Source organism: Tenrec ecaudatus, chromosome 16 (genome assembly GCF_050624435.1).
Source record: "Tenrec ecaudatus isolate mTenEca1 chromosome 16, mTenEca1.hap1, whole genome shotgun sequence".
In the NCBI taxonomy this organism is placed as follows: domain Eukaryota; kingdom Metazoa; phylum Chordata; class Mammalia; order Afrosoricida; family Tenrecidae; genus Tenrec; species Tenrec ecaudatus.
The window spans coordinates 69876554-69897751 of NC_134545.1; the positions used below are offsets into that span (position 1 = coordinate 69876554).

General features: G+C 45.3%; 1 protein-coding gene across 1 annotated transcript; it reads right to left on the reverse strand.

Moving 5' to 3' along the window:
- Positions 1–12563: 12563 nt before the first annotated feature.
- Positions 12564–15601, reverse strand: DKK1 (dickkopf Wnt signaling pathway inhibitor 1). The gene is made up of 4 exons (XM_075534452.1): positions 15175–15601; positions 14769–14931; positions 13325–13468; positions 12564–13194 (listed from the first exon to the last, which is right to left on the reverse strand). Exons 1-4 carry the CDS (start codon positions 15415–15417, stop codon positions 12941–12943), a joined length of 804 nt encoding a protein of 267 aa, XP_075390567.1. The 5' UTR covers positions 15418–15601; the 3' UTR covers positions 12564–12940.
- Between the last annotated feature and the right edge of the window lie 5597 nt (positions 15602–21198).

A 21198-nucleotide genomic window follows, 5' to 3' on the forward strand; every position in this document is an offset into this window, starting at 1 on the left:
AGGGGCCCCACCAGTGCCCGTCCCGACGGTCCTCCCCAGAGTGTGCATGGCAGAGCTGAGCTCTGCTCCAGGGGTTGCTCAGTGTCTGACGCTTGTAAATGTGGGTCACCAGGCCTGCCTGGTGGATTTCCTCGAAGCAGATTCAGATTTCCAACCTTGTAGTTAACAGTCGCTCTTCTAACGGCGCCATTAAGGATTCGGATCAAATCCTCAAAGTGCATCTGAGGCCTGGTGATTGATAACATGTAGAGGGGGACTGAGCGTGCCCAGACCTTTCTGGTTTTAACAATAAAACTCGAACCAAACTCACTGGTACTGAGTCCATTGGAGAGTTGTAAACCTCAAAAGGAAATGGGCTATCTTTAATGAGTGTGCCATTGATTTAGATGGCAACTCCAGGGAAGTACCTTAGTTTGTTTCAGAATTGCAGGATTGAAACTCAGTAAAATAGGTTTTCTCAGTGGAGTCTCTGTAGAGAGGTAAAATAAACTCTAACACTTTAAGAACAAATGAGTTACTTACTGGACCAGCAATGTTATAAAATGGGCTTTGGGATCAAAAGCATCCAGAACTGAGTCACCACTATGCTATTTCCTAGCCGTGTAATGCTGAAAACCGTTTACTTCTGTAAAAAGAAATGTCCCGGGGTGATGTCTGACCTTCTCTGGCTTCCCAGGGGGCAAGGAAAATCAAACTCCCCCTCAGCATTGCCCAAGGCAGGTCCCCATGAGACTGACATCAGACGTGCCCCACTCCCCGACTCTGGTCCTTCTCCCAAAGCTCTTCTTTTCAGCTGACTGCCGCACTCCATTGCAAACAGCCACCCTGAACTCGCAGACAATACTCATGGCTGTGGGGTTTACGTTGGATGTTGACAAGTGACAATGCCAATTCACAGCCAGGGAACTGGTCCCAACTCTGCTATAGGACACAGGAGAACTGCCTCTGTGGCTTTCTGAAGCTGTGCGTTTTCACAGAAGCTGGGCTGCTTTACAAACGTTCAGGAATCAATGACTTGCACAGAAGAGCCACCTCTCAGTTGTGCCTGCCTGCAGGCTGCTCACTGTAATCTTTGGTCTCTCGGCCACACGGGTCCATGGGCTTCTGCCCTCATTGTGTAAAGCTCTGCTAGAGCTGACAGCACCACCCAAAGCGAATGCCACTCAACCCTCAGCTCCAAAGGGCCAGGCTCCAGCCTCGCTGATTATCAAAGCTAGCTCTCAGAGTTCAAGTGAAGGGTCACCTCATTCCAGATACCAGCCTCCTGCACGAGGCATTCCGTTTTCCTTGATCTGTGAGCTGAGAAGCCTGCCAGTCTGCCATCAGCTTTGACATTTGAATCTACTGCTGCTGCCCCTCTGCTGCTTCTCTGCTCTCAAAGCTATGTCCTGGATCCAGAGGACTAACTCTTCATCTTGGATGCAAAGGACTAGCTTCACTCCTGACTCCTCTCTCTTGCTGGTGTGTAAGCCCCCCACTTCCTGTTTCTGAGTTGGCTCATTTAGTACCCAGCAGAATGGCAATCACAATGAACTCTGCCAAACGCTCCCCATGACTGAATGGCATCCATTTCTGCTCCCGCTGTCTCTTGCCCACACCCCTCGGGAACAGCTCATTTGGTGCGAGGCTTGGAGAGCCGTATGAAACAACACACTGCACTCCAACCTCGCTTCCCCTCCTTATCTCACACGGTCCTTACCATGAAGAATAGTATCGGCCTGCAAGGTCATTGTTAGAAACACATGGAATGACACCCATTATTTCCTTCCCTTCTGGATTCTCCTCATCGGTCATTTTGTTGGGACGAAAGCAGTTTGATTAAAGCTTATGCAGCAGTGGTTTCCGAAATTAGAGGTGTAATATGAACAAACGGAAAGCTATTGGAGAGAGCGTCTGATTCAGTGGGCGATGGAAAGAATCTAGTAAATCTGTATTTATTTATTTTCTTAAGTTTCCCAAGTGGTAAAGATGAACTGAGTTTGGTGCTCATTTGTCTAAAGGAATCTATAAAATGATCACTTCTGAAATGTAATCAGGAGCATAAATTAGACTAATCTTCAATATCTTAATTTCTTCCTGACCCTATTGTTAAGGAAATTTCTTCCTAATAGCAAAAACAAAAAACAACAACAACAAAAAAAACCACGACCTAAAAAACACATGGGCTCTAATTACGGTATCCTGAACTGACAAACGGAGCCATGGTGGGATAGTGGTTAACAAGTTGGGCTGCTAACTGCAAGGTCAGAGGTTCTAAACCATCAGCAGTCTCCGCCGAGGGAAGATGAGGCTTTCTACTCCCGTGAAGAGTTACAGTCCCTGACGTTCACAGGGGCAGTTCTATCCTGTCCTACGAGGGTCACTATGAGTCAGAACTGACTAGATGGCAGTAAGTGTTTTGTAGGTGATTTGTGTGTGTTTTTTTAACTAACAAGGACGTTGAAATGCTGTTTACTCAAGACAACACTACTCATGTAAGGTGGAGTTCATACATGGTTGTGGTAGGAACAACACGTATAAAACTATCACTTTGGGCCAGGGACTTTCCTAGGAACTATAATGCTGAAAACACTCACCCTCACGCTTGCTTCTACCTCCAAGCTGTGGTTTCATCACCAATTGCGCTCTAAGAAAAACAATCACTTATGAAAGGCAGAATTTAAGCATTTTCCATGAGTGACTCAGCAATATGTAGTTCTACAGGATGAATGTATGATACAAATATACCAGATACTTTCCTTCCTTCTCTGGAAATTGAAATGATTCAGCTTTCATTTGTTAATAAATAGTAAACGGTAACCGTAAATATCCTTGTTACCAATGAATTGTTACCGTGTAACAATGTCCTTGTTACAATTTGAAGGTGGACTTAAAGGCTAGGCAAGTAAAATCCAAATGCAAAAACAACTTTTATAAAATAGTACACATTGTGCTTAGGTTTCTAGGTAACTGGCCTTAAAGGCAAGGGTCTTATTATATAATATAGTTTATAATATAATGCATGCCCAGAATTAATATAATATTCTTGGAATAGAGAAGCAGTATAAACACACCATTGGGGTCTTTCTGCAAACTTTCCTGGTAGTTGTTAATGTTGCGTGCTGGCCAGTCAGTTCTGGCTCATAGCAACCCTGCGTGCATCAGAATTAAACATCATCCGCAGGAGAGCTAGCTTTGAGTTTACTGTTGCAACTTTTGTGTCGATCCATTTCATTGAGTCTGGTTCTTTTTCACTGACCTTCTCATTTACCAGGCATGATGCCTGTGCCCCTCTGGAGATTGGTCCCTCCTGGTAACATGACTAAAGTAAATGAAGTCTCACCACTGCTAACTGAAACTCGGCCTGTGTTTCCTCCAGGAGAAATTGATTTGTTCGTCTGGTCATGTAATGCATATTCGACCATCTCTGCCAGTCTCACATTTCAAATGAGTCCATTCTTCTTTGGTTATTCTTTATCATTCTAGTTTTTACACGCATATGAGAAGATCGAAACATGTCATGAGTTAGGTCAGATGCACCTTAAGCCTCAAAACGAAATTTTTGTGTTTTAACACCTAGAAAACTTTTTTTTAATTGTAGCTGATTTTTCCAATGTGTTCTATAATTTAATTAATTTATTTATTTTCCATTTTATTTCTTGATTCCTGCTTCCACAAGGATGGATTATTCATTCAAGTAAAATGAAATCCTTGTTATTTTCAACATTTTTTATGTCATAATGGTGCTGAGTGGTCCAGTTATGAGGGTTTGTGTTTTCTTTAAATGGAGGCATCATCGATATAAGCCATAAGTAAGCCTTTCAGTTCATCTTCATTGTCTGCAAGTAAGGTGGAGTCATTAATACATCATAAATTGTCGACAAGGCTCCCTCCAATCCTGATGCTGCATTCTCTGTAAAGCCGAGCTTCTCTGACTACTTGGTTAGCACAGACTAAATAAGTACGGTGTGAGGAGACAACTGTCACGTAAACCTTTACCAGGTTTAAGTCATCTAAGCAAACATTGCATCGCTTAATGAGGAAAGAGAATATGCTACTTTTAAATTTAAAACAACTTATTTTCAAAGTTTTACTAAACAAGTACTTTAGTTCTTTCCCATTTCAATATACAGTAAAGACCACAGTTTCAAATACTTATTTTTTTATGGATTAAAAATAAATAAATTTCCCAGTGTGGGAATTTAAGATGGTTAATTTTCTGACTCTAGCTGATAAATGTTTAGCTTATTTTTAATGTGACTTATAATTTTATTTTTAAACAGGTGGAAATTGATCTACCATAGGACCCAGCAATCCCCCTACTGGGCATATACCAGAAGAGGCAAGAAACAAACCACGGCCAGACATCTGTGCTCCAATGTTCATTGAGGCACAGTTCACAATCGCAAGGAGTTGGAAACAACCCAAATTCCCATCAACAGATGAATGGATTAAAAAACTGCAGTGCATACATACAATGGAGTACTAGGCATTGCTAAAAAGCAGTGATGAACACATGAAGCATATCGCTGCATGGGAAGAACTGGAGGAAATTATGCTGAGTGAAGTAACCCAACACAAAAAGACAAGCATAACATGAATCCGCTGAGGTAAATATATATATAACAGAAAAGTAAATGCCAAAAGGGCACAGGGAAAAAAACTACTGTATACAAAAACTCCAGGGGTGAGATCCAGGTAGTATGGCAGGGGCCAGACCAAATCCAGGGGTACATATGGTAGCCAACTAAAATGGGGGTGGAGGGAGAAAAGGGGAAAGGAAAAAAAAAAGATGTGTGATGGGGAAATAGGGCACTGATGCACCCAAGGGGAGGGTAGTGTTTGTGTCTCCACAAGAAAAGATGGACCAGATTTAAAGCGAGTGCCAGATGAATGCAGTGTGCCAGCAAGGAGTGGGGAGCCAGTGGAGGGGCCTGAGGACTTGGTACCCATACCAGCTATGTGGACAACTGCCCCTCCCCCCAGAAGAATTTACCTTAGAAGACAGCACTGAAACTGCAGTTAGGAGAGAGGGGTATGTCTGATCAGAGCACACTGGAACAAATGAAGGGGGAGGAAGAGATAGTGGAGCACATCCTGGCCCACCAGGGCTGGGGATGATATTCCCTCTCTGAACAGCCATATGGCTGATCCCCCTATGAGAAAGCTGTCCCTTGCTGACCCAGAGCCCTAATGGGGACAACACTGGAGACTCAGTGTCGGGACTGGCCCGGACTGACCCTGTGACACCAAGGCAAATCACTAAAAGCATGCGGCAGAGCAACCGTGGGAGCAGAGCAGGGAGCCCCCAAGGGAGTACAAAGGACAGACTCTGGGGCCAGAGCATGGTCCCCATCGGACCTGACTGAAGGATACGTCTAGAAATAAAAAAATCAGACCTTGATCTATTTACAGGTTTTTCTTTCTTTTTAAATTTTTTCTATCTTTTAATTAATTTCTTCTTTTATGGGTCATTGGTTTTCCGTTTTGCAGCCATCGCTGTGTTCCCATTTGTTGCCTATCTTTCTATGGCTTAATTTTTGGTGCATATTATTATATCTACAGATCTATCTAGATAAGATAGACTGGATGAATAGTCTGGAGGAGTAAATAATGGGACCAATGGTTCCGGGGGACATGGGAGAGGGGGAGGTAAGGGTAAGGAGGTGGTGTTGACCAACCCAGGGACAGGGGAGCAATAAGTGATCCAAAATCAGTGGCAAGAGGGTGTGAGAGGCCTGGTAGGGATTCAGCAAGGGCAATGTAACCAAGAGAAACTACCGAAACTCAAATGAAGGCAGAGCATGATAGTGGGACAAGAGGAAAGTAAAAGGAAATAGAAGAAAGAACTAGGAGACAAAGGGTATTTATAGAGGTCTAAATATATTTACATAGGAGGGTGGGAAAATAGATCTACATACATATATTTATAGGCTCCGTATTAAGGCAGCAGATGGACATTGGGCCTCCACTCAAGTACTTAATGCAAGAACTTGTCGTTCTATTAAATTGGCACTCCATGATGCACACCTTCCCGATATGATTGCTAAAGAAAAATGTGTGCATAAGCAAATGTGGTGAAGAAAGCTGATGGTGCCCTGCTATCAAAAGATAAAGCGTCTGGGGTCTTAAAGGCTTGAAGATAAACAAGCGACTATCTAGCTGAGAAGCATTAAAGCCCACATGGAAGAAGCACAGCAGCCTGTCTGAGCATGAGGCATAGAAGGGACCAGTTATCAGACATCAAAGAACAAAAAATCATATCAGTGGGTGCCCACCTTCCCAATACGATCACTGAAGACAAATGTGTTCATAGAAAATGTGGTGAAGAAAGCTGATGGTGCCTGGCTATCAAAATGTATAGTGTCTGGGGTCTTAAAGGCGTGAAGATAAACAAGCGGCCATCTAGCTCAGAAGCAACAAAGCCCACATGGAAGAAGCACACCAGCCTGTGTGACCACGAACTGTCGAAGGGATCAGGTATCAAGCATTAAAGAACAAAAAACCATATCATTATAAATGAGGGAGAATGCAGAATGGAGACTCAAAGCCCATCGGTAGGCAACTGGACACCCCCTTATAGGGTTGAGGGGAGGAGATGAGCCAGTCAGGGTGCAGGCTAGCAATGATGAAACATATATCTTTCCTCTAGTTCTTAAATGTTTACTCCCCCACACTAACATGATCCCAAGTCTACCTTACAAATCTGGCTAGACCGGCGGATGTATATTGGTACAGATAGCAACTGGAAACACAGGGAATCCAGGACAGATGACCCCCCCCCCCTTTAGGACCCGTGGTGACAATGGCGATGCCTGGAGGGTGGAGGGAATGTGGGGTGGAAAGGGGGAGCCAATTACAAGAACCTATGTATAGCCTCCCCACTGGGGGATGGACAGCAGGGAAGAGGGAGGGGAGACACGTCAGAGAGTGTAACATATGACAAAATAATAATAATTTATGAATTATGAAGGGTTCATGAGGGAGAGAGGAGTGGGGAGGGAGGGGGAAAATGAGAAGCCAATATTAAGGGCTCAAGTAGAAGGTAAATGTTTGGAGAATGATGATGACAACAAATGTACAAATGTGCTTGACACAATGGATGTATGTATGGATTGTGATAAGAATTGTACGAGCCCCCAATGAAATGATTTAAAATATATTTTTCTTAATTTTAATTTTATTTTCTTCTTGTTCTTCTCGTTTGAGAATGCACACAGCAAACCAGAAACAAACTCAGCCATGTATATGTGTACAATTCAGTGCCACGGATTTGATTGTTTGAGTTCTACAACCATGCTCCTTTTCTGAAGGTCTCCCCCCTGCCCCGCCCCCTATTAGCATAGCAGTGCCCTCTGGGTTTAACTCTTGTTTGGTTCTAAGAAGGCTCAGGGGCTATTGTGGGATTTAGCCTTAAAGATTACCTCAGGACTGTAGTTTTAGGGGTTTATTCTCTCAACCTAACTTCAATGGGTAGAGTCCATGAGAATGTAAAATTCTTGTTTGCATCCCTTTGACCGGGGTTGTGCGATAGAATATTTGATCAGGTTGTTCTGAGTGTCATCCTGAGTTTCTGAGCTAACAGCACAGGTGGGAGTTGTCCGTGGGGCCATCAGCCCATCTCTACTGATTTCTCCTAATTCCTGTTGTGTTGTTCCAGCTGCACAGAGACTGATTACTGTGCCTTGAATGGCTGCTTCTAAAATGCCACCGCATGTGTCCGACCTCAGAAGTCCAGAAGATGTAGCTGTTTGAAGAAGCAGCCCTATGTGTTAGCATTTAAATCTTGGACCTTGGAGCAGATCCTTTGCATTCAAATTCTGGCTCTATCGCTTAGTAGCCACATGGCCTTACCTAACATCTTAAACTTCCCTGGCCTCGATTTACTCACCTATCAAATAGGAATAATACATGTAGCTACCTCACAGCATTATTGTGGTTCTGAAAATGTGAATACATACTGAACATATCTGGTTTCTGACTGACTAGTGTGGGGTTTTATTGTAATACTTTATTGTGCTGGAAGGAGGAGTTTTCTCTTGTTTTCAAAAAGTCTCCAATGATGAAAGAAAAACTTAAAATATTTATAAGTTCCTTGTTGTTATTGTTGTAGGTACCATTGGATTTTTCTGACCCAGAGCAACCCTGTGTGCCACAGAATGAAATACTGCCCGGTCCCGCGCCAGCCTCGGACCATCCCTGTTGCTGAGCTCACTGTTGCAGCCACTGTGTCAATGTATCTTCCTGAGGGCCTGTCTCTCTTTCTCTGCCCCTCCACTTTACTGAGCACACTGTCCTCCAGGGACTGGTCTCTCCTGACAATAGGTCCAAAGTCTGTAAGATGAAGGCTTGTCATCCTTGCTCCAAAGGAGCAATCTGGCCACTTTTCCTACAAGACAGAGCGAGTGGTTCTTTTAGTGGTTCGTGGTAGTTTCAACATTCTTCTGCATCTCCACAATTCAAATGCACCAATTCTTCAGTTTTCCTTATTCAAAGTTCAACTTTCACAAGCATATGAAGCAAATGAAAATACCATGGCTTGGGTCAGGCTCACCTTAGTCCTCAAAGTAATATCCTTGCTTTTCAACACTCTAAAAAGGTCTCTTACAGCAGACTCATGCAACTCATCTTTTGATCTCTTGACTGCTATTTCCATGAGCATTAACCATGGATCCAAGCCAGGCAAAAATCCTTGACAACTTCAACCTTTTCTCCATTTATCACGATGTTACCTATTAGTCTAGTTGTGAAGATTGTGGTGATATTTACATTGAGTTGTAATCCACATTGAAGGCTGCACTTCTTGATCCTCATCAGCAGGTGCTTCCGGTTCTCCTCCCTTTCGGTAAACAAGATATGTCATCTGCATATCTCAGGTTGTTAATAAGCCTGCCTCCAATCTTGAAGCCATGTTCTTCTTTATATAATCCACCTTTTCTTATTATTTTCTCAGTGGACAGATTGAATAATTATGGTGAGAAGATACAACCCGGATGCACATTTTTTCAGATTTCAAAGAAAGCATGATTTTAAACCATAAAGTGGATGATTTTCCACTCTAGTGAACTTCAGTCATTCAGACTTTCATAAACCCAAACCCAACAAGTCCATTCTGACTCACAGGGACAGTACATGTTTACAGAAGCAGACAGCCTCATCTCTATCCCAAGGAGTGGCTACTGGTTTTGATTCTCTGACTCTGAGGTTAGCAGATGCCACCAGGGCCACCAGGGCTCCTATATAAATGTTAGCAATGCAATAAATATCAGTAGTTATCTTCAGCCCCAAATTACATGCTGCTGTGAGTTGGAATTGGACAAGATGATGTGTTAGACCAGGTTGACTAGAGAAATAAATCCAGGGATATTTATATATGTGTAAGAGAGAACTTTATATCAATAACTATGCATCAATAAAATATGCCAGTACAGTCCAAATCACATCCGTAAGTTAGATATTAGCCCATATGTCCAACATTAGCCCATGAATTCCTCTTCAGACTCATGCAGCACATGCAATGATGCCAAATGCAGGACCATCCCAGGCCTGTGGGTGGAATGTCTTGTGGATCCAGTGGCAGTGGAAGCAAATCCAGGGCTCTGGCTGTCATCAGCATGGTTTCATGTGACTTGTCAACAGGAAGGTGAAGCAGAGAGAGAGTGTGGCCTGTCTCTCACGAGAAAGAGAGGAAGTTCCCAGAATCCTCATGATAAGACCATACCCACAAGGAAACATGATCAGACTGTGACCTGATTGACAGGCTAGACTCCACCACTTCACTCTATTTATTAAGTTGACATGAAATTATGTAACTACCACAGATGTGTATCAGGGTTGAGTATTCATACCATATTTATTCAGTCCGTGCTGAGCAATTATTCAGAGACGCTGAACTATACAAAGAAGAATGCAGCATCAAGTGTGGAAAAAGCCTCCCTAACCACCTGTGATGGCCCAGCGACTTGGAGATAACACAATGGCAGGAGATGAGTATGGTAGATAAAGAAGCCCTTACAGTGTACTGGTTAGCGCACTCGACTGCTAACAAAAAGGGTGGTAGTTCAAACCCACTCGTTGCTCAAGAGGCGACAGTAGTGAAGATGACAGCAGTGTACACACGATGGGGCAGTTCAGCACTGTCCTCTGGGTTCTCTGTGAATAAAATCCAACTTCTTGGCACTGGGATTTTATTGTTGATAGAAAACAGTAAGTGCCAAAATGGCTAGGCACTTGGGCTCATCTACGGGGTCAGCAGTATAAAGCCACTGGCTTCTTCCCTCAGGAGGAGAACAGAGCTGGAAATCTGCTTTCGTAAAGACTACAACCTTTGAAACCCCTCTGGAGTAGCGGTTCTCAACCGGTGGGTTGCAAACCCGTTTGGGCTCGAATGACCCTTTCACAGGGATCGCCTGATTCATAAAAGTAGCAAATGACAGTTACGAAGTAGCAACAAAAATAACTTTATGGTTTGGGGAGGTCGCCACAATATAAGGAGCTGTATTAAAGGGTCCCAGCATTAGGAAGGTTGAGAACCACTGTTGTAGGGGTTTCAGAGGCTGTAACTGTTTAGGGGAGTTGAAAGCTCAGTCTTTCTCCCGCTGAGCTGCAGGTGGTTTGCAACTGCCGCAGATCATCTGGACTGCAGCCCCAATACATAACCACCACACCGCCAGGGCTCCCAGACAACCTGACATCTGACTTTCGGAGTAGCTACAGAAAGCATACTTTGAGATCTTGTACTTTGTCTCAGAATCCAATCACTATCTTATCCTACAACTATATCAGCGCATGGACACACACCACAAAAATGTGATATTGCTGCCTATTTGAGCACAACAGAGACCTTAACAGGCAATGGATAATGGGCTGGTTATGCATTACAATAGAACCACGATGGGCTGGTTCTGGATTACAGCCAAATCATTCCAAGATCTGATGCACTTTCATCCCAAGATACTAAGAGTAAAGAGAGCAAGGGACAGAGCAGTAGGTTCCCCTTTGATATATTACCTGTGATGTTTTCCAACATGCTTGCATATTCCATGCAAGTAAATGGTCGAAGACTGAAATAAAGCACATCTTTTATTTGATCTAAAATGTTCGAGTGCTCTCGCATTTGGCGCCTACCTGACAGCCTACATGATTAGCTCTAAGAAGTCTTTCCTTTCTTTGAGATTTCTTTCAACTTTATAGACATGCAGGCTCTTTTTGATGGCGCCCTCTTGTAAACTCCTAAATTGGGTAGGTCAGAAGAGGTGTCGGATGTTGGTTGATTTCTCATTCTCCCCCTCTCGGATAGAGAGCAAGAGGCCTGCCCTTCTCCCTGGTACAGAGATGCGGAGACACAGGGGGGTTCTGTAGGAAGGCTGGGCTCTGACAAGCAAGGCCCTGGACACCTTTGTTACTTTTCCCTCTGTAACAGAAGGCCCTTCTTGTTGAAGAAAGAGCTTCCTGTCTCCCCTCTTCTATTGTGCTTTATTCCAGACAGAAGGCCTTACACTTGCCTTTCCTGGCATTTCAGCCAGCAGACAGACATAGAGAAAGAAAGTTCGACCTGGGTGAGGGAGCTGAAACTTCCAGACCAAAGGCATGTAACAACAGACATCCTGTTAGTCCCCTTCTTGGTCAGGAACCAACCAAGGCTGTGTCTCATTGGCTGAAACTCCTCAAAGAGAGGCATGCCATGCCAGGAACCCCGGAACAACAACCCTTCTCAGGCATCTATCGGTGTCATTTAAGGACATCTTGGGGCAGCTTACCAGCTAATGTCCTTTGAATGTCTTAAACCTAGCATTTTATAACTGTGATGCAGGTATTGGGAATATTACAGACTAAGAGGGAAACTGGGAAGGTTGCTCCCGCCTTTCCCCAGAATAAGCAGCACCAAATAGATTGGTTAAAATACAAAGCTGATTTAGGAGCAGTTCTGTGGGTGGACACCAAAATTGAACTATTCAATTTTTCTGGCAGAAGAGGAAGGCGTGTTGGGAGAGAATTTGCTGTCTTTACCTATTATTTTTAAATTAAAATACATGAAGAATGATTTAAGGGACTCCAAATTAGATTATGTGGCACAAAATGTGTTTATATTTATTAACTATATGTGTGCACACTGCTCCTTCTTCATGCCAACAATCAAGAAGTTTGCTATTTCTCCTGTGGGTGATTTCTTTCTTAGTGTTGGTTAACATTCAGGTTGCTATGACTAATTTATTGGAAATTATTTTTGAAGTAATGGACACTTCAATCTCATACTTAAGGTACTTGACAATGGATCAGTATTATCAATCTTTTATCAACTTTAAAAGTGCTACATTTCTGTCCCCATGGAACACGCGCGCGCACACACACACACACAATGCCAAAATTCCTTTCCACCTGTAGCATTTCATACTATTGAAATAAAGTATCAGTTTTTATTTCAAGGTGTACTACAGCCAAAAGATAAAAAATAATCTGAACACTGAGATATTGTACTTAAGACACTGCGTTGGAATTTTCATGCTAGATTTTAAATATCTATCAGTTGTGTTCATTCGAGACACTCATATTAACATGGGAGTGGATTAGGCACTTAGAATGTATAAAGTGAAATTATTTATTTCAATTCAATATAGAATATTTATCACAGAGACAAGATCACAATCAATGTGTACAAAATTTACATAACAGGAGAAACAATAGACAATGCAGCACCTTTAGAAAAATAATTAAAAATTTTGTTGCATTTACAGGTTAAGTGCCACACGGAGAATTTACAACACAGTAATTTACTGCAATCAGTCAGAGGGAGTTCCTTAAAGAAACAAAGCTTCTTACACTCCAGATTTCAGGAAGGATTTTGGAATGCTTAACTATAATCAGAGAATTTGTACATCCTTAGGATTCAGCTAAAAAAGTCATAATAGATTTTCATAGCATATATTATATCAAAGGAGTCCCCTGCAGCCTGGCAGCTGGCTTAGTGTCTCTGGCAGGTGTGAAGCCTAGAAGAATTATTGGCTTGATGGTGTTCTTTCTGTATCCGGCAAGATAGACCTTCCGCACAGAAACAGCGCTGGAATATCTCCAGCCCATGGGAGCCTTTTCTCCTGTGCTTGGTGCACACTTGACCTTCTTTGAGGACAGGTTTGCAGATCTTGGACCAGAAGTGTCTAGCACAGCACAACCCTGTGGCACAGTCTGATGATCGGAGACAGACAGAGCCTTCTTGTCCTAGGAAGGAGAAGACAGAGGGGGAGGCAAGGAGACAGTTACTGCTAAGGCCGCCTCATTTCATTGACACAATTCAAAAGACACTGCTGATATCGCTGAGTAGAATGGATCTTAACGTTCGTTAACGTACCTTTGGTATGATACATTTGGGACGATTGTGTGGTTCTCCTGGAGTTCCCATCCAAGGGGCTATGGTCTTTACCAAAGCTTTCGATAACGGTCTCCTCAATTTCCCCTAGGCTGAAATGATTGTGATCAGAAGGCATACACATCCCTAAGGAAGTAAGAGATAGCGATTAAATCCTGATACTTTTCTGCCAACAACTTTGCTTTTTAGCTAGGGCAATCTGTCCAGCCTGTACCAGCTACACATCTTGTACAGAAATTATTTTACACGCTAGCAAAACCGCCTCCCTTACTTGAGCACAAAACTCCCCAACTGTTAGGAAGCACCGGGAGCGCGCAGCACGCGGCCCTAGGCTAATTCCCCAGGGAGGCCACTGAAAACACATTCCCACCAATTGTAGTGGCAGTCAAATTTCTTTCCGGTTTAAGATCACCCTTGGGTAGAAAAGGGAAAATAGAAAACCAAGCCCCTAACAAAAGATAATAGTTTTCAAAAACAACCTGCTTGGGTGCTACAAGGACGCTGCCAAACTAAATTCAGCAAATGAAATTCCAGCTGCCTGATGGAGGACAATCCCACTCACCTTTGCTTTACTGTGTAATTTCTATCTTACAGAGATTTTGTCAGTTTAGCCTCGAGTACTGCTGGATCCTAAGGAGGGTTTCCCCCTTCTGAATTTAATTCTGGAAAAGTATTTGACCAGCTGGGGTTGCCTCTTTGAGTCATTAAATTTTAGTGGGTTTAGCGCTAGTGACATAATGGTAACCTCTTGATCTGTAAACTTCAAGGTCAGCGGTTCAAAACCAACAGTCCCTTCTCTGGAGAAAAGACAGGGCTGTTAAGAGTTAGTCCAGGCAACTCCTGTGGGGCAGTTTTAGTCTGTTACAGGGTCCCTCTGAGTCAGCATGGACTCTATGACCATGCCTTTGGATGGGTTCTGTGGGAGATCTTGATGTGGTCCTTATTTTATGGTGGCGCTGGTATATGGGAGCAAGAATGCCCGGCGCAGTTCAGTTAAATAAATCCCTTGCCCGTCGATTGACAACTGTTTCCACCAAGATGGTGAGGGAGAGACCACGCTGGCAGAGCCAGGAGAGTCCACTGTCAGGAAAACGTGAAGGGACTTCAAAGTGTTCCCATTCGCGCTGTTCCCATCTACCTTACCATCTCCTTGAACTGACCCCAAGAGTCTCCCCAGACAAGTTCTTCAGGAAGGACCCTTTGAAACCCTTTGGGGGCTATAGAACTCTTTCTCTCTCCTTCCCCACAACACTCACAAGGAAAGCATTTCCCTAGAAGGACTAGACCCAACCTAGGGCGGCCCCTAGAGCGAGTGGCAGGTGGCGCCGCGCATCCGCAGCGCAGCCAGAGCGTCTAGGGTCCGCGTCGCGCCAGCTCCGGCCACTCGACGGTGGACAGGGCGTGGGGGCACGGGGTGGGTGCTCACCGTTTCTGCAGAAATTCCCGGCGCAGCACATCGCGTGGCGCAGGCAGCGTTTCCGCCGCTTCCTGCAGGCCAGGCAAATTTGCCCGCCCGCACCCGGTCCTCGGGCGGGACTCGCGCAGAACTCGTCCGAGCCGCACTCCTCGTCTTCAGCGCACGGGTACGGCTGCGGGAAGGGGACGCGGAGAGGATGAGGCGCCGGGCACTCGGGTCCCCGCACCTTCTGACCCATATGCTCCTCACGGTCCCTCTGCGTCCCTGGTTCCCCAAACTGGCCGCCCACGGCTCCCACACGCAGGGTCACCCAGTGCGACCCAAGTCGCGCGCACCCGACGCGTCCTACGGCCTCCTCCCCAAAGGGGACCCTTTCGTGGCCACAGGCTCCCGGATCCCAGCCACCCCTTCTCACCTGGTAGTTGTCAACGGACTGATACTTGTTCGCGCCCTCGTACAGGATTCCTGGCGCCACGCTGACGGAGGAGCCTGCGTGTCCGGCAGCGCCGCCCAGCGACGGGGGCAGGTTTTTGATGGCGTTGGAATTGAGCACCAAGTTCAAGGAAGCGCTCACCCCGCGCAGAGGGTGGCCGCAAAGAGCCGCCGCCACCAGGGCGACCCAGAGCCGGGCGGTTGCCACTGCGCCCCGAGCTGTCATCTCGGAGGGAATCGGGAGGCAGGAAGAAAAGAGAGAGAGAGGAGGAATGTCACTTGGCAGGCCGAGTCTCCGCGACGCTAGCGCCGGGCTGGCGCGGCTGCCACCAGGGTCCCCCGTGAACCGCGCGCGGCTCTAGAGCGCAGTTGGCCAGCCGCACGGAACTCTGCGCCGCCACCGCCACCGCGGCTGCCTTTATACTGCGGCGGCGGGCTTTCCCGCCCCTCGGGGGAGACAACAAAGCCTGGATAGGATTTCAAAGCGTTGGGAGGGGTTGGGAGGGGACGTGTTTGTGTACAAGAAGGGGGGCCTTTGACGCTCTTCAGCGGGCTCCTCTTCGGCTGGGTCTTTCCTGCGGCCCCAGTTACCTTTGGAGTGACGGTGATCTGGGAGGAGCCTTATGGCCCCGGGGATGACCTGAAGCCCAAGGAGGAGGGAGGCCTTCACGCGTCCCAACCTGGCGGTGGGCTCTGGGTTACAGACTTTTGAAAGACTTTTCAGAGCGCGATCGGGATGCTTTCTGCCAAACCATCTTTGACTTCACTGCCTCGCACACTCCTTTGCCCTGTGGTCCATTCCGACGCGCAGCGAGGAAGCCAGCAGCCACCTCTCGGGGGAATTGCGCACCCACGTACTAAGTAGTGTTAGACATAAATGAATCTGTAGTTCAAAGTCTGAGAAACTTGCCTGGAGTAGAGCTCCAGGTGGACGCTGCAAGTTGCTGATTAACCCCTTAGAGTCTTCGTTTCCACTACTTGGAGGCGGGGTCCTTCAGTTCCCTCAACCCGCCCCACACACACCCCCACTGCCCACTCCACGCCACTTCGAGGCTGGGGGCGGGGCGCGGGGAAATGCGTCCGGAGATCGAAATTTGCACATCAAACGAGGATCAGAAAGGAAGAGCTAATTCTCTTTTGATGGGAAATTGAGAGAATGGGAGGCGAGAGACTTGAGTTTGGAAATTGGATCAGGGGAGGAGGGATGGGGGAAATGACCATCCGAGAATCAAAGATTTAATGTTGTTCTTTGAACGTAAGCAGTCCCGGCAGTAGATGAACTTGATTAGGCAGACGCAAGAGATCAAAGTGGCCAGAGCGACAGCGGACAGGGTCCAATGTACCGGGTCAGTTGTACTTGCCTGGTTTCCCAGTCTCAGTGCTGGATGGTGGATTAGCATAGCAAGATAAGAAACCCTTATGGCTTAGCGCCTGACTTCCTCATTAGTGTTTCAACTCGCAACGCTGGAGAATGCTCCTGTTTGATCCCAAATCAGACCGTTTGCCGAGTCTGGGAATGGTCCTTCTAGGGAGATAAGAGTGTGATAAGTTTGCAAATTCCACGTCATTTAAATCAGTGTATGAAAATAATAAAGTGGGACGTCGTTTTGGAGGATGTTGTCATGCTTATCCATTTGGAGGTTTTGTTTATCAATTGCACACAAACACACTGGAAGCCTAGTGCCCTGGCATGCATGGGATGGCCTTCAAGGTTATTGCTTGTTGGGGGGAGGGAGAAATGATTACAAATAGTCGGGACAGTTTTTATTCTCCTTGATTCTTTATTCTAATGAAGATCATAATAAGACATAAGGAATGCACATAGTCCTTAAAACAGAGCTGACATTGGGTCAAGCAAAACCCCCACTGCTGTGTCCTCCTGCTTGGTCCAGTAGCGGGGCTGTGAAAAGAGGAAGGCCCTCATGAGACAGAGTGACACGGAGGCGGCAAGAATGGATTCACATCTAACAACCCCACATGATGCAGGACCAGGCTGAGTTTCCTTCTGTTGTACTTCAGCTCTCTAGAGTTGGAACTGACTGGCAGGCCCCTAGACTGCTGGCTAAATGGGATTGTCCCTTGGAGCTTCCTAGCCACTGCCTGGGAGAAAAGACCTGGGGTCCTCTTCCTTAAAGACTGCGACCTAGGATATATAGGGTCAATATGGCCTGGAATCAACTTGACAAGAGAAAGAATCTCTGCAGCATTTCTCATTACTCCACATATCATATGACTGTGATTGAGATCACCATCAAGTATATCCAATGGTAGTACTGAAGTAATAAAATGCTAATGTCTAAATGGGGAGGGGTGATTAAAAGTTTGTAATGGTCAGTGTTGTAATTTTTTGGGTCTTAGAAGTCACATTGGAACTATCTTCAAACACTTGAGGGAGCCCATGTGATGTAATGACTCCGAGTGAGGCTGCTAACACAGGCTCCAATCACTTCCATCAGGGAAAGACTTCTACTCTCGGAAAAGAGTTAGTCTCAGGAACTCACATTTATGTAAGAGTAATGACCCTGTCCTATAAGGTCGCTAGGAGGAAAACCCTATGCAATGGCCATGAGTTTGGTTTGGGGACAAAGCATCTTACCTTCAAGCCATATTCTCTTATCTCTGTAGAGAGACCATTCCCAGACTCTGCAAACGGTCTGTCTTGCAATCAGACACACACATTCTCAAGCTCTGTTCCATGAAACACTGAGGAAGAAGTTTGGTTTTGAGTCAAACATATATATATTTTCCCTCCAATGACTCTAGTGCCAAATTCCTTCCATCTGTAAAATGTCCTCTGACTAAATCTTGCTGAAATCCTAGCATGTATTAAATCCCACGTTTTTTTCTTTAGGTTGCATTAAGCACATGTTCCATAATCTAGACTTCTTCATTTTCTAGACAATATAGGAAGACATTGAATTTTTAAAGTGGGAAGTTTTAAAATACATATGTCTTTAAGTGAGGCTAGGAAACAAAAGAATCAACACACTTATGACTGAGAAGAAGTAAGAAAACCAGATCATCCAGAGTACATATTGTCCCACCCAGCAGGCCACTTGAAGTGTACATAGACCCATAGACATTAAAAATAGCATCAATGGTTATAGATAGAGAAATAGATGCTATGTTATCATTTGCAAAATATTGATAGCAATGTCAGCAATTCATAGCATGAGTACCTTCCAGGTATTAGAAAGTCTGCAGCCTCTTGGCGTATTGAAATGGTGGACCAAGAATCGCTTGCCCATTGGAAGACAGGGTAAACTCTTTCCTTCTACTCTGACTCTCCGTTTAAATATTTCTAGAAATACAGTTGTGCCATACTAATATATATTTTTCTCTTCTGGGAAGGGCTGGCACATAATTAATACATACGATGAATTTAATGGATTAAGAATTTGAATTCACAATGCAAACACTGGCTGAGAGGAAGGGGGAAACAAGTGGACCATTTCAGTAAGCTGAAAGACAGCTTTGACAAAGGGACACGTTGCATAAATTCAGTCTTGGTCCCTGAACATCTCTTGTATGTCAGTTGTGGTGTCTTAGCCATTGAACTTGGTAGAATTGGTTGCATTGAGTTCATGAACAGGCTTTCAGTAATACCCTGATTCTACTTCCTTCCCTGTCTTCCATGTTGTTCCTGAAGCTGTCGTGATTCTAAAGCTATGTATAATAGCTTCTCACAGTGAAGCACTATTCTTAGTCCTGGTGACAAAAGATGAGTCTTGACATTCTCTACCTTCAAACGATTTAATAGGGAGAGGAGAGTAAACTCACAAGTTACATAGAAGAGAAAATATGTGGGAGGTCACAGAGAAGGGTGAATAGGTCAACCTTCTGCTTTAAGACAGAAAAACGCCCTTTTCTGGTGGAGGCGCCATTTGAAAATCCTCTCTCTGACTGGACTGGCCCCATGGCAATAAGAAAGCAAGATTGGCAAATGGGTATGAGATAAAGTAAGACCAATGTTCCATCAGCAGCCAATTAATATTTGATGGGTACCCACTATAGGCACAACGTTATCTTAGTCCCTTTGGGGATACACCCCAAGGTCTTAATATCCAGCTCCTTGCCCTCAGAGTGCTTTCAGTCTCTGCTAGGGAAACACAATATACTCACATGGGAGCGAAGTACGAGTTCCTCCAAAGCTGGAGGGAATTTGATCACGGGGAATGAGGTCAGGCCCCCCATGGATAACCCCCAAAGCTGAGAAACATCAAGTGACTCTAAATGACACGAACTCATTCACTTCCATCGAGTTCAAGCCACCTCATAGCAATCCTGTAAGTCAGGGTAGAGCCGCCCCTGTCAGTTCCCAAGACTGTAGCTTGTTACAGGAGTAGAAAGCCCCGTCTTCCTCGAGTGGCTGGTGGTTTCGAACTGCTGATCTTGCAGTTGCAGCCCAACATGTAACTGCTATACCACCAGGGCTCCTTAAATGAGAAAAGCCCAGGCGATCTGCTCAGGAAAGATGACAGCCTAGAAAACCCTGGGGGACAGTTCTCTTCTCGACTGTGGTCACAGGGAGGCCACGCGGACTCAACAGCAACAGCGGGAAGTGGGGAAGCAAGAAAGGGTTTAAAGAAACTCACACCAACAAGCCTCCCCAGTGGTGTCTCCTTCTGGTGACCATGTGATTCTCTCAGTGCCGGGTGGCAGAGGTAGCAGGAGCCAGGGCAGGTATCCACCTAGACTTAGAGAATCCTTTCTCCTGTTTGATCTGGTTTAACTATAAGGAAAATTAAGGTAAGCCCCCCCCCTCTCCTGCAGGACCAATAATGAGAGTGCTGATATGAGGAGGGTGGAGGGAAGGTGGGGGAGAAGGATCTACATATATAACTCCCCCACCCCTTGGGGTGAGGAGAACAGAAAAGCAGGTGAAGGGAGACATTGGACAGTGTAAGACATGAAAAAATAATAATAAATTATAAATTATCAAGGATTCATGAGTGAAGGAGGGTGGTGGGGAGAGAGAAAAATGAAGAGCTGATACCAAGGACTCAAGTAGAAAGCAAATGTTTTGAGAATGATGATGGAAATGTACAAATGTGCTGTACATTTGGATGGATGCATGGATTGTGATAAGAGTTGTACGAGCCCCCAATCAAATGATTAAAAAAATAGGTAAGGCCATCTGAATTAGCCCTATGACACAGAACCGCAGACCTCCTCATATTCTAATTGCTAGCTATCACGCGTAGAACACTCTTGGGTTCCATCCTGTGTGTGGAAGACAGACAAATGCACAACACGAACAGCCAGCCCTATTATTGCAAATGGTCATGGGCCGTTGTCATCGGAGTGCATTATGTGAGGAGGACTTGAAGCCCTCGCTGGTGAAGATCCAGGATTGTGACTTCGTACGGATTACGACTCAATAGCAAGGAAACCAGCATCCTCCCCCTCAGACCCAGAGGTGGCTTTATGATACACAGAGGAAGGGTTGAAGTGGCCAAGGGCTTGCTCTTGCTTGGATCCACAATCAAGGCTCGTGGGAGCAGCAGTCAAGAGATCAACGGACTCAACTCAGAGAATAAGTCTGTGCGAGAGCTCTTTACAGTATTGAAAAGCAAGGCTGTTACACTGAAGATTTAGGTGCACCTGCCCCAGATCATGGCATTTTCAGCGGCCTCATAGGCATGTGAAAGTTGGGAATTGGGTAAGAAAGGCTAAAGGAGAATCGATGTATTTGAATTGTGATGCTGGGAAAGATCATGGACTGCCGAAGAACACAGCCATCTGTCTTGAAACAAATACAGCCAGTGTGATCCTTAGGAACAAAAATGGTGAGACTTGGTCTCAGGAACTTTCGACATGCTGTCAGGAGAAGCCAGCCCCTGGAGGAGGACGTCATGCTTGGTAAAGTAGAGGGGCAGCAACAGAGAGAAAGGCCCTTAGGAAGATGGATTGACGCGGTGGCTGAAACAATGCAAACATAGGAATAACTGTGAGGATCCCACAGGACCTGGCAGTTTTGTTAATTGTACATGGGATCACTGTGAGT

What these genes read in the sequence shown, in the direction of transcription:
- DKK1 (XM_075534452.1), bottom strand. Translation starts at nt 15,417, where the DNA reads ATGACAGCTCGGGGCGCAGTGGCAACCGCCCGGCTCTGGGTCGCCCTG. An exon ending in AGTCCGTTGACAACTACCAG is followed by an intron (nt 14,932 to 15,174) that starts GTGAGAAGGGGT and finishes CCCTTCCCGCAG; the next exon opens with CCGTACCCGTGCGCTGAAGA. An exon ending in CCAAATGTATCATACCAAAG is followed by an intron (nt 13,195 to 13,324) that starts GTACGTTAACGA and finishes TCTCCTTCCTAG; the next exon opens with GACAAGAAGGCTCTGTCTGT.